At 42.2% G+C, this 12,070-nt stretch overlaps 1 protein-coding gene across 7 annotated transcripts in view; it reads right to left on the minus strand.

The window, feature by feature from the left end:
* Nucleotides 1–12,070, minus strand: part of GNAQ (G protein subunit alpha q) — a 220,151-nt gene that overhangs the window by 112,223 nt on the left and 95,858 nt on the right. For all 7 annotated transcript variants that reach the window (XM_040988792.1, XM_040988791.1, XM_040988790.1 and 4 more), the window contains one exon: nucleotides 10,746–10,930. In XM_040988792.1, the coding sequence (XP_040844726.1) occupies nucleotides 10,746–10,930 (185 nt within the window). The remainder of the gene's footprint in view (nucleotides 1–10,745; nucleotides 10,931–12,070) is intronic.

Here is a 12,070-nt window from a genome sequence, read left to right on the forward strand (position 1 = left end):
TTAGCGAATCCAACAGCATTTAAACACCCAGCTCTTGTGAGAACCCCCTGAGATGTGTTAGAATCCAGTGCCTACTCGCTCACCCCCATGCCAAGATAAGGTGGCATGAAAATGGCTAAATGAGGTCAAGAAAGCAAAGACTAGTCTAGCACCTTCGAGAGCAGATAAAGAAAGCCATCACCTTCACTCTAACCAGAAAATCATTCAAAAATTTTGATCACCACAAGTCAAGCTAATGTCTACAGCATTTGGCATAGTCTACCTTTCAACTTGTAACAGTGTTACTGTTTTAGCACAGAGGAAGTGTGCCCAATTGAAAGGCACAGAGGTGGTACTGATCAACTCAACACTATTGTGTATGTCATTCTTAGGTATATTATTATGTATATGCTGATATGGCCATTGCCCAAAGCCATTCTTCTTCAATAAACAACAGAAGATTGTCAGAAAATTGCATAATCATTTTACTAAGTATCAGTAACAACAACTAAAAAGTATCTGTTTTTATTTACCAAATTCCTTTAAGAAACACATTATTAGAAAAGTAAATATATTCAAACTACCAAGTTACATTGTGTCAGTCAAAATTAATAATCATGGTTTTCAACAAAGTACTTCCCCCTCCCAACCCCGAAAGTATTCTAGTATAACGGGACACAGAAATGTTGTGATTTTTTTTAATTCTGTTTTTCTGCTTATATTTATGTATGAAGAAATAAATGTGCACGGACTCATGAACATTAACAGTAAGCTCAAAAGATACGATTTAAAAGCACAATTAAGTATCAGGGACAAATAAACTGGGTCAAATGGCATAGCAAAGAAAAGGAGTGAAGTTTCTTAGAAATAAGATTTTAAGCTTTGATATGCATTGTTTTGATGCCACAGACAAGCAGGACATACCCTAAACTTGTAAAACAAAAGGTTAGGTGCCACCAAGATGACTCTCCCAGCAGCATGCAAATGAGAGGGGAAAGTGCTAAAACCTCCAATCCATCTTCATGAAGCACTCTTTTTTTTTTTTTTCTTGATTCCAACAAACATGTTGAAAATAGAGGCGTTGCTTTACAATCAAGGAGGAAGCATAAGATCACACATTACTGGAAGCATTCATCTAATGCTTAGCCGGGCGTTACCCAACAACAGCCCAATGTCCAGCTTTATGATTTCCTACTAAAATGAGTTAAGCTGAGCCACGTGTGTCCCCGCTGCGGGTGGTCCTTAGGACAGCAGTGTGAGCAGCTCAGACAAGCTCAGAGAGGACTCGCTACATCAGCGCTTACTTGTGTTTGCACAGATCACATTAGAGAACTCCCCACTTCTCTGTTGCAAGTCAGTCAAATTGGTTTGTACTGTCCAGCATACAGAATGTACTTAATAACTGCTGAGTGACCAAGTACTACATCACATCTCATTTCAACTTTTTCATGCTCCATGTCATTGGATGTTCACAGCACACAGTGAAGCATGCTTTATAATCATCACCATTTTGTAGATAAGAGAAACTAGAATTTAGACTAATTTGCTCAGTATCACATATCAATTTTGTTGTAGAGGCAGGTTTTAAACTCAGTTGACTCTTACCCCAAAAACATATAAAAATCCACCACAGTAAAACAGTCATTCAAAACAGAGAGGACAACCACCTGTCAGATACTGTGCTACATTTAAACAAGCCAGGCCTGATCTCTGCTGCCCTTAAGTGTTAACTTTCAGGCATGGTAAGATGGCTCAGTGGCTAAATCCTCACCTTGCAGGCACTGCTATCCCATAAGGGTACAGGTCCATATCCCAGCTGCTCCACTTCCCATACAGCTCCCTTCCTGTGGTCTGGGAAAACAATAGAGGATAGTCCAAAGCCTTGGAACCCTGCACCAGAACACGGGAGACCTGGAAGAAGCTCCTGACTCCTGGCTTTGGATTGGTTCATCTCCAGCTGTTGTGGTTACTCGGAGAGTAAACCAGCAGATGGACAGAGGCTATTTCTGACTTTCCTTCTTTCTGTAAATATGCCTTTTCAATAAAAATAATATTTTAAGAAAGTGTTCATTTTCATTGTTCATCCAATTTTAAGCAATCTAGATCAACTGAAGATAAACTAAGTTGTGGTTGCGCAAAGATAAGAATGAGCTGAAGATGAGCCTAGCTGAGCCACCTTCAGGTGAAATGGGCCAGCACAAATAGCTCACTGTGCACAAAACATAAAGGGGGTTAATCATACATGCACAATATGTTGATATTCCACATACTACAATGTCAAGGCACAATGACACACACAGGAGTATGTGCAGAAGGATGTGTCTATATACACTTTTCTATAGTTTCCCTTTGCTTCAGCAAAATGACTTATACCCCATTATTTGCAATAACTTAATCAGAATGCCACACATTAGGATTAAAATGCAGTAGGCATTGAACATAGTGGTTAAAACAATATCTAGGATGTCCGCATCCCATACTGAGCTGCTTAGGTCCCAGTGCCAGCTCCACTTCCAAATCCAGTATCCTGATAGCCTGAGAGGCAGCAACGATGGCTCAGCTACACGCATCAGGTGCCAACCCATGCCAGAGCCTCAGAGTTCCAGGCTCCTGCCATGAGCATGGCACAGCCCTGAATGTCGCAGACCAGTGACACAACCACTAGACAAATCAAATCAAATTTTTCAAAAATAAGACTCAGATACTACAGTAAACAAAGAAGTAAGATTCCCTGATTATTTTTCCTAACTTCAGCCCTCATGCTAACCAAAATACAAATGGTCTATTACCACATCAGTTGCAGGTCATAAAAGAAACATCCCTCCATCTCCCCCCCAAAAAAGCCAGAAAGCTTGATGCTTTCAGTGGCACAGATATGAAACAGGAAGGAATTTTAGAGCTAAATTAGTCAATCCTGTGTAGTCCGAGCAAGGTCAGCCCATGCAGGGATTTGTAGAAACGGATCCTCTCAGTATACCTCATCTAGTTCCCATTCTTGTTCAAAGAAAGACAACAGGGCCCCGCTGAATAACAACAAAGCTGCACATTCTGTTATTTATAAGTAAACTGATACACAAAAATGCCATGTTATTAATCTAGCAAAAAAGCCAAGTCCTTATGCTAAGCCATTAACACAGGAAAATAAATTGAGGCCATATTAAAAAAAATGAAAACTTGATGGCTACTTCACATTACAACAACGCTTCAAAGAGGTCGTGGGAAAAGGGGTTAAGTTTATTTCGGTGCAAACATTCTGAACTTTATGCATAACTTTTTCACAATACACATTCTCCAAGAACTTTATGAAAGACCCTCCACAAACTGTAGAAGCCATCTGAAATGGATATTTAGATCTTAATGTTAAAAGCAAAGGAATTTAGAAAGAATTTAGAAGACAAGAGAGTAGATTATCTACATAACCTTAAAGTAGGCAAAGACTGATTTAAAAGAACATCAAAAGCATTCAGCACCTAAATGATAAATCGGACTACATTACAACACTTTCTTTCATTGAAAGAACACTTAAGAAAAAAGCAAGCCTCCAAATGGAGACGACATTCACAATACATTTACCAACAAATGCATATCTTTTATGTATGAAGAACTAACCCCTTCCAAAATTGAGAAATCAGATAAACCAAAGGGAAATTTCCCTGGGAAGAGCCTCAGGCTCTTGTCGGTGGCCAGGAGCCAGTTACAAACACCATCCAAAAAACCCAAGTGAGATGTCAACTCAGACCCTAAAAACCTGACACGATGTAAACAGGAAAATCACTTGAGTGATGTAGAAGCAAGGCAAAACAAATCCTCCACTGCGTTCGAGACCATTGTCAAAGAGGAATCCGCTGGCTACTTTTTCAAATAATCTTGTTCACGCTCTGCAATGGACAAAGGCCAATACAGAGAGAGACTTCGCACCACAATCTAACATTTCCAATTGTGATCATCTGCTAACTGTGCCTGGACAGTCGGCATGAACTGAAGCACCGTGGAGAGGGACTTTGCAGAGGTTGGCCCATTCCTTGCTCGATTTTAACAAAACTGCTTTTCAAAAATTTCACATGTTAAAAATACATTCTATTTTCGAACACATCCAGATAAGGAGATTTCTCTACCTCCCTTGGTATCCCATTTCAATGACTGTCACTCAGAGGAACGTTTTCCTTACGAGAGCTCCTAAATCTGCTCATGCTGTTCAAGCTACTTTGTTTATTTTATTCTTAAGATAGGATGTGAGTAGCATTCATTCTCTGCCTGATGACAACTCATCTTCCAAACTTTTTTGAGTCATTTGCAAGACAATTTCTTTTAACCAAACTTATCCATTGAATCCTTAGAGCAATCGTCTTATCTTTTCGCTCCCAGTACAGATGAAAGACAGTCCGAGAATGTAAGACTTTAAGGTTCAGGGAGAACACGCTGGAAATCCAATATTACTCTGTTACACAGTGCTTGGGCTCAAACTTAACTATCTAACCTCAACCAGAGATTGTAAATTAACTCCAAATTTCTCCCATCTGGGATTAAGCCCAGAATAAGAAATTGTTGAGGACAGGTTTAACAAATGCTAAGCAAAAAATGGAACGCTTGCCCTCATTTATTTTATAGACAGAGTGTGTACTTTCGCAGTGCACAGTAGTGACTTATGTCAGCATGGTCCCCTTTGCTCCACTAACTGTACCCGGTTCCCCCCAGGGATTATCAATGTACGCACTCCATGTCCGTCTGTCCGAGGAGCACACGCGGCATCGAGTCTAGCCAACCAAGGAATTTTTCCCAGCCATTTGCCAGGAGACAAAGGACAGCCAGAATTCACCCATGGAACAGTTCTCCAAGCTTGCCACAGTTTCTGAGAAGCGGTCCTTGAGCGTCCCCCAGGAAGGCCTTATTCCCATCAGTTCCCGTACCACCACAGCGGGCCGATACCTGCTTCTGCTGCTTGCAAGCAGAGGCCTGGCGACTCTCACTCGGAGTGCTCACAGCAAGCTCTGACCAGCTCTGCCTTTCCTAAGTGTGTATTATACAGGTGGGGGAAAGTAAAATGAAATCAACCCAAGAGGCATTTTACAAACTAGCATTTTCTCATGCTGAAAAAGAAAAGGTAATAACTTATTCCAATGATCAAAGACAGGAATAAGCTGGCACGCTGCTTCAGAATCTTGGCTACATTTTTCTTTTAGAAAATGAAAAAATGCCTCTGGAGATCTTGGATTTTTTCAGGAAGCACAGAAAATTCATAAGGCTCTAAATGTATTGAAGGTGGTTCTTTCCTGTGGCAGGCCCTTCCTTTGCAGAGGGGACAAAGGGTCCTGAAGCAACACATCCTCGGGGCACGTCTGAGCCTGGCAGGAAGGGAAGGCCAGGTAGCAGGCCTCAGGACCCTGGGCAGCCAGCCCAAGGCGACAGGCTGAGGTGCTGAGTGAGGGCTGGGCAGCAGAACTTCAAGCTCCAAAGCACAAGCTACGTGCTGAGCACTCCTTATCAGACACCCTTGGGACTAAGAAGTGTGGAGGATTTCAGAATATTTAGGATTTGGGAGTATTTGTACATACATCATCAAGTATTTCAGGGATGGGATTTAAATCTAAGCAAGAAATCCATTTTTATTTCACAGACCTTAGACACACAGTCTGAGAGGGTAACCTTATAAGGCATCTTTTCAACAAATCCGTGCACGAAGCAAAGTTTCACGTTGTGGCAACACAGCAGCACTCAGAAAGCTTCAGATTTGGGAGCATTTCAAATCCTCACGTTAAGGAAGCTCAACCTGTAGAACAAAATGTGAAACTGACTGTTGAACGTGAGCATGAGCCAAGTCCTCTTGGAGAACTGTCACACGTCCAGAGACTCGAATCACATTTCATCCTCCTCCCGGGACAGGCAGAGGGAGGAAAGCCCTCCACCACCGTGACCTAACCGTAAGAGAACCCCGACTTCACAGCTCACAGAACAACAAGCCGGCTACAAAGGCACGCAGGGTCCAGTCCCTAGTGCTATTCACTCAATGAATAAAAACTCCATGACATTCCCAGCGTGTCGTGTAGGAGACAAGGAACGCTAGAACAGGAAGCTTGCTTACTCTAAGGTAATTTGCAATTTGACGAGAAAATAGAGCATGCACATAGGAAATCACAACCAACAACAGGCCATGCAGGAAGAACACCAACTGTGCATGCTATCGGGACATAAAAACCAGGAGTTCAAACTCTCGGGATCCGCTTACCCAAGCTGAAATGCAAGGGGATTTCTTAGCCATATTAACTTCTACATAGTAGCTGACTTCAGCATCAAATCAAAGGATAATCAGAAGAGCATGTTCATACTAGACAGAAGTGATGAGAACTCTTCCTTTTGTAATAAAGAAATGATGGATAGTTCTACGGCCAAGTGTCTCAGATGGAGCATGGTCTTAGTTTTATGTTTGGATTTGGTCAAGTGACACTTAAATCATTTGTTATTAGCTACCTACAGTGGCTTTCTGATACAAGACAAAATTACTGAACCTGCTAACCATGAGTTCAGGATCTGCCTAAAACTTACATGTCTTCCTACCTGGGCTGAATTCTAAGCAGCAAACCTATAAAAGCAACTTATTGGGCAAACAAAACTACAGGACAACAACAAAAAAATACATTCAGGTAAAAATCTTTGAGAAAAGTTTGTAATCTGTAACAATTGATCAAAACTTTCTTCCTTAACATGCAATCCCTGAACAGGCTGAAGTTTATAAGATGGCAAGCACAACCATAACATTTGGTCCAAGCCTTCCCTGAACCCTGCCCCCTCCCATTAACAAGCCAGCAGGACCCTCAACTCAATACACTCATTATGATGATCCTTAGGTAGAAGCGAAAGAAGAAGAAAACAATATTCCACTGTAGTACTCCCCAAGCTAGAACCAACTCCACAGCAAACAAACTTATGAAAAATTCAGAAGAAGTCGTAATATGTGTGTTTTGCTTCACAAAATACATGTATTCAAAGACCAGTACAAAGCTGTACTACACAATACGGGGATCCGTTTACTTATACAACATTTATAGCTGATGGCCAACACGATGGTACGCACACAGAAGCTTTCTTTAAAAAAAAATCAAAAATGGTTATTTATCATTTATTTTTTTTATCCTCAGTGTCACAATAAAATATGCATCAGATTGTACTGACTCTAAGTGACTGCTAATCAAATATAAACTAAATTCTTTAGACAGTGACATATACAGCAAACAACATGGTATGGAATTTCTGTAGACAATTCTAAGCAAAGTGTAAATTATTATTAAAATAATAAACACCTGAAAGAAATGTAAATGTTGCCTGGATTCAATACCTTTCACAAGAACATCCTAAACCATTTCCCAGTCCTCCTGGCCAGTTTCTGCATTGCTAGCACACTCCTTCCGTTGACTGACTCCGGCCGTCTCTTCTCACCCAAGTACCCCTTCCTGCGATACACGCATGCCCCCTCTCTGTACTGTAAATTCTGTCTGGCCCTGAATAACCTTCTCTGCGTCCCGACAACCCGTACTGCGCAGCCATTCTCTTGTGCACACAGAGAGAACTCAACAACCACGTGTGGAGCTGAACAATCGTGTTCCAAAATCTGAAGAAAGACTTTCACTTGCTGAAGTTCACAAATGATTCACTTATTCATTAAAAAAAAAAAAAAGTCATGTGAGCACGTACCATGGGCAAGGCACAATGCCAGACAATGAAGAATCTAAAGACAAGACCGCCTTATGGCTTGCTTTCAGGCTGGTGCTGCGGTATAGCATGGTAAGCCTCCACCTACAGAGCCAGCATCTCATAGAGGCAGCACTTTGTGTTCCAGCTGCTCCACTTCAATCAGGCTCCTTGCTTGGCCAGGGAAGGCAGCAGAGAATGGTTCAGTCCTTGGAGCCCTGCACCCACAGGGGAGATCTGCATGAAGCTCCTGGCTCCTGACTTTTGATCAGTTAGGCTAAGGCCTTTGCGGCCACTTAGGGTGTGAACCAGTGTATGAAAGACCCTTCTCTCTTTGTCTCTCCTTGTCTTTCTGCAAAATCTGTCTTTTAAATAAAAACAATCTTGAAATAAATCTTTAAAAAATCAGCCAAGGAGCTCTGAACCTAGCCAAGTCCCTAAGACAACTGAAGCAATCACAAACACTCCATGCGGGATTATGTGAAAGGTGGGTGGTATTGCTCAGGATGAGCAGCGCTAACGGGCAAGAACTCTAGAAGGACCTGGCTGCTGAACTGAACTGGGAAGAGAGACATGACTTCCGTACTAAGCATCAACAAAGGCAAGGAATCCGCAGAGCACGAGGCAAGGGGAGAGGGACATTGCAGAATACGAGCAGCCAGTCTTCCACACCCATAGCTGCCAGCACAACCAAGCAAGGATCAAAGATTGAGGACCAGATTTGAAAAACACCCAAACTGAGCCTGTGACTGAATAGATGCAGTGCATTTTCCTGTCATTAATCCTTAAACAATACAGTGTAACAACTATTCTTCCAGAATTTACATTCTATTAGATAGGATAAGTAATCTAGAAATGATGTGAGGCTGTTCACATTCATGTGCAAGCACTGTGCCATTTGATACAGGGACCTGAGAACCGGCAGGTTTCAGCATCCATAGGAGTCTGTATATGGTATAGAAAAATGCGGAACACAGGTAAATCACATTGTTTCTATGAATTAAGAGATTCAACATAATTCAGAGATCATCACACACTAATATCATATCAGGAAACTGTTAAAGTAACCAAGAGTCAAAAGAAGAATTCACATAATAACAAGACCCCAAAAAAAAAAAAGACATAACTGTAATTCTAGAGGAAGTCAATAATGTGATTATTTTAAGTAAATGATGTTCAACACAACAAAATCTACTGAATTAAAGTCAATATGAAGGGTTCAAACACAACAGTCACTAAACACATTTCATTGTGTTTCACAAATTAAGCATAGCTCCCAAGCTTCCACATCTACATAATAATAAATAATACTTCTATGAAAATCTTACATCAGGGTATGATCCTGAAGGTTTCTTCTGACATACATAGGAATTTAAAAAAAAAAGGTACATCATATCCTATTACATTATCTATATTGGCAACGTGTACGTACGTCAATAAAAATGTGTATTGCACACAAAATAACAGCTGGAAATTCATCAAATCATGTTATTATCAACCACCATAGATTCAGGAAAATCACTGGCACTAAAAAGAAGCCGACAGCATTTTCTCAGACATGGGACAGCAACCTTGCCATCTATTTCAGAAGCTCATTACACTGGGATGTCTTAGAGGGACGGGTGTGACCCTTCACCATTTAGGCAACTTAGGAACAGATCTAAACCAGGCTGGTTTGTCTCAGGTTCCATGTTTCTGAATTCACAAACCTGCCCAGCTCTTTCCTTTCCTAAAAGCAAAAACTGGAAGGATGACTTGGGAAGGATTCTTTGTCATTTGTAGAGAAATACTTTCTGTTGGTGGAAGACTGAGTGTGACGGGAGGGAGCAAGCGAGTGCAGGAAGCATTCAAGGAAAAGGCATGCCTCACTTTGGTGGTATTGTGGAAGTCTTTGACTTACAAACCTGCAGGTGGTAACAGAAGTGAAGGTACGCAAAACTGCCTTACTTCACCTTCCAATTCATTTTTGTGAGTGAAATCTCAGTTTATGAGCCATACTGGGCAGGCCAGCTTCTGCTGTTATCAACTGATCCCAGCAAACGGAGAGAATGAAGTGTCTAACTGAGGGCTCTAAAATAGTCAGAAGTACAAATGCAGTGCCTCATCAACCATCGGTAAGACTCACCCTCAGAGAAGCACTTAGAAGCCCTGAGGAATAAGGGCCACGTGGACTGGGGGGGATGCAACAAAAAGGAAGAAAGTAGACCAGAAAGGCACTTCCACAATCGCTAAAGAGATTTCCCTTTCTGCAGTGAGGCCTCTGCACAGCCCCCGCCCCACGCCACTCCGTTCTCTGCCGAGCAGCTTTCCACTGTGCAGGTGGAGCCCAGTGAAGAGCCGCATGGAGCCTCAACAGCCTTGCCTGCTGCCACAGCTCTGTAACACCGAGAAGGTGGAGTGGAGAGAGGGAGCGGACAAGGGGAGCGGACAGGGGGAGTGGACAGGGGGAGCTGTTTTCTGTCTCAACCAAAAGATAATGCGGGACACTGGAAGAATCTGCTTGTTTTCCAAAACGCTAGAAATTCGGGTGTCATTTCTCTAATCCTTTCTCAACTGGTTTTAGCTTGTGTTACTTAAGACAACTGAATGGAAACATGTTGGAAAGGTTACCGAAGTGACAGATGGACCTATTATGAAATAAAATGAAGCATGTGGGCCTACCGAAAGGAAAAGCACTGTATTCAACATGAAAACAGGAGAATGATCTTAAGCTGTTTTCATCCTTTTCTCAACGAAGCACCAAGAGTGGGAGGCGGAAGTAAGGCCCCCCTCATTCTGGCCAATTTATTTATAAACTATCTTCTTAATGGAATGTGTGTCCCCATATTCTATATTTATCATCAAATACCCAATTATATCTTTCACTGACATCACTAAAAATACAATCTCAATTTTGTATACATGTAAGTTTAAAGGTTGAGGAAAGAGACATTTAATCTTACTACCCTTCAAAAAGGTCACTGACAATGAGCTCAGCAATGTACCCACTGTGCATGGCCAATCCATCAGCAATCCTGCTGTGTCACAGAGGGACCTGTGACGGGTCAGCTGTGCTAAGCAGGGCAACGAGGGGTCACACCTACCTTATTGTGCTCATACTTGTACGGGATCTTGAGTGTGTCCATGGCTCTGATCATGGCCTGCATGGCTGTGAAGATATTCTGGTAGACCAGCTTGGTAAAGCCCCTTTTGTCTTCATCGGAGTAGCCCGACCCATGGATGATCCTCATCTGTTTGATGAAAGTACTCTTGCCGCTCTCTCCCGTCCCTGAAAGGTGAGCAAAGGCGGCTCGTGAGACCACAGCGTTGCCTCAAAGCTCCCTAGACACAGCGCCCGGGAGGTGACCTCTCCATACAGCACGGCCAGAGATGTGGAGAGAGCTCCCAAGGGGCACCGTCAGCAAAGTGAGCAGGGACTCCATTTCAAAGACAAATGGGTTATACACACACACACACACACACACACAGAGTCCATCCCCTCTTTGCATGCCTCTCAGCATGGAATTTTGGTAGCGAATTCTAGCCGTGTTTCCGTTGAGAAAAAAAACAAGCCCATGGAACATAATAAAAACTTGAATCAGCTCCCTGCCTAGGAGAACATCTGAAAGGCTTCCAAGGGCAGGGGCGGCTCAGCCAGGATCTGGATCTGGAAATGACAATGCACTTAGACAAACACTGTTCAGAGAAAGATAAGGGGGAAAATTCCTGAAATCTTCTAGACATTTTCTTTCATCTCAAAATGAGGTATATGGAGAGCTGGGCTTCCAAGATGAAAAGAAGGACCACTCCCCCCGCCAGCAGGTGCCCACCATGTTAACTTCAAGGAAGCTGGGTTATTCCAGTCAATCATGGGCTACACATAAGCCACCATGGCTCCCCTCCCCTCTGCCTGGCTCCTGCTAGTAACACAAGCCAGAAACATACTCAGACTGGCTTATCTATCCTGTGCCATCTCATTTTTCCCATCCTGAATATTCCTTTGCTGTTATAAGCCTGAAGAATCTCTACCAGATACACATGTCCATTAGACGAAAGAAAAATGAGATCATTGAATGACATCATATTTCTTCCAGAAGTCTAAAACCTTGAACCTATAAACTTTATTTTTCTAATTAAATGTGGCTTTTTCATGTGCCCTTTCTTGTCAAGTTTGAGGTTTTTAAACCCACAAACATCTCTGCCTTTCCCTAAAAAATGTGGAGAGAAGAGAGGGACCCATTCAGAAATTAAATATGGAAGAAGAGAATAAAGCATGGGATTATCTTGCAGCCACAGATCTTCAAGCCATTTCCTCTTGACAAGGCAAAGAAAATACAAGAGAAAGAAAACTCAAAAATCAAGACTACAACATGGGTCCCAATTTCACTCTTCCCGATCACTGGATTTCATTACTTTCTTTGTAAGCAAT

Source organism: Ochotona curzoniae, unplaced genomic scaffold (genome assembly GCF_017591425.1).
Source record: "Ochotona curzoniae isolate NIBS_2020 unplaced genomic scaffold, NIBS_Ocur_1.0 contig_50, whole genome shotgun sequence".
Classification (NCBI taxonomy): Eukaryota; Metazoa; Chordata; class Mammalia; order Lagomorpha; family Ochotonidae; genus Ochotona; species Ochotona curzoniae.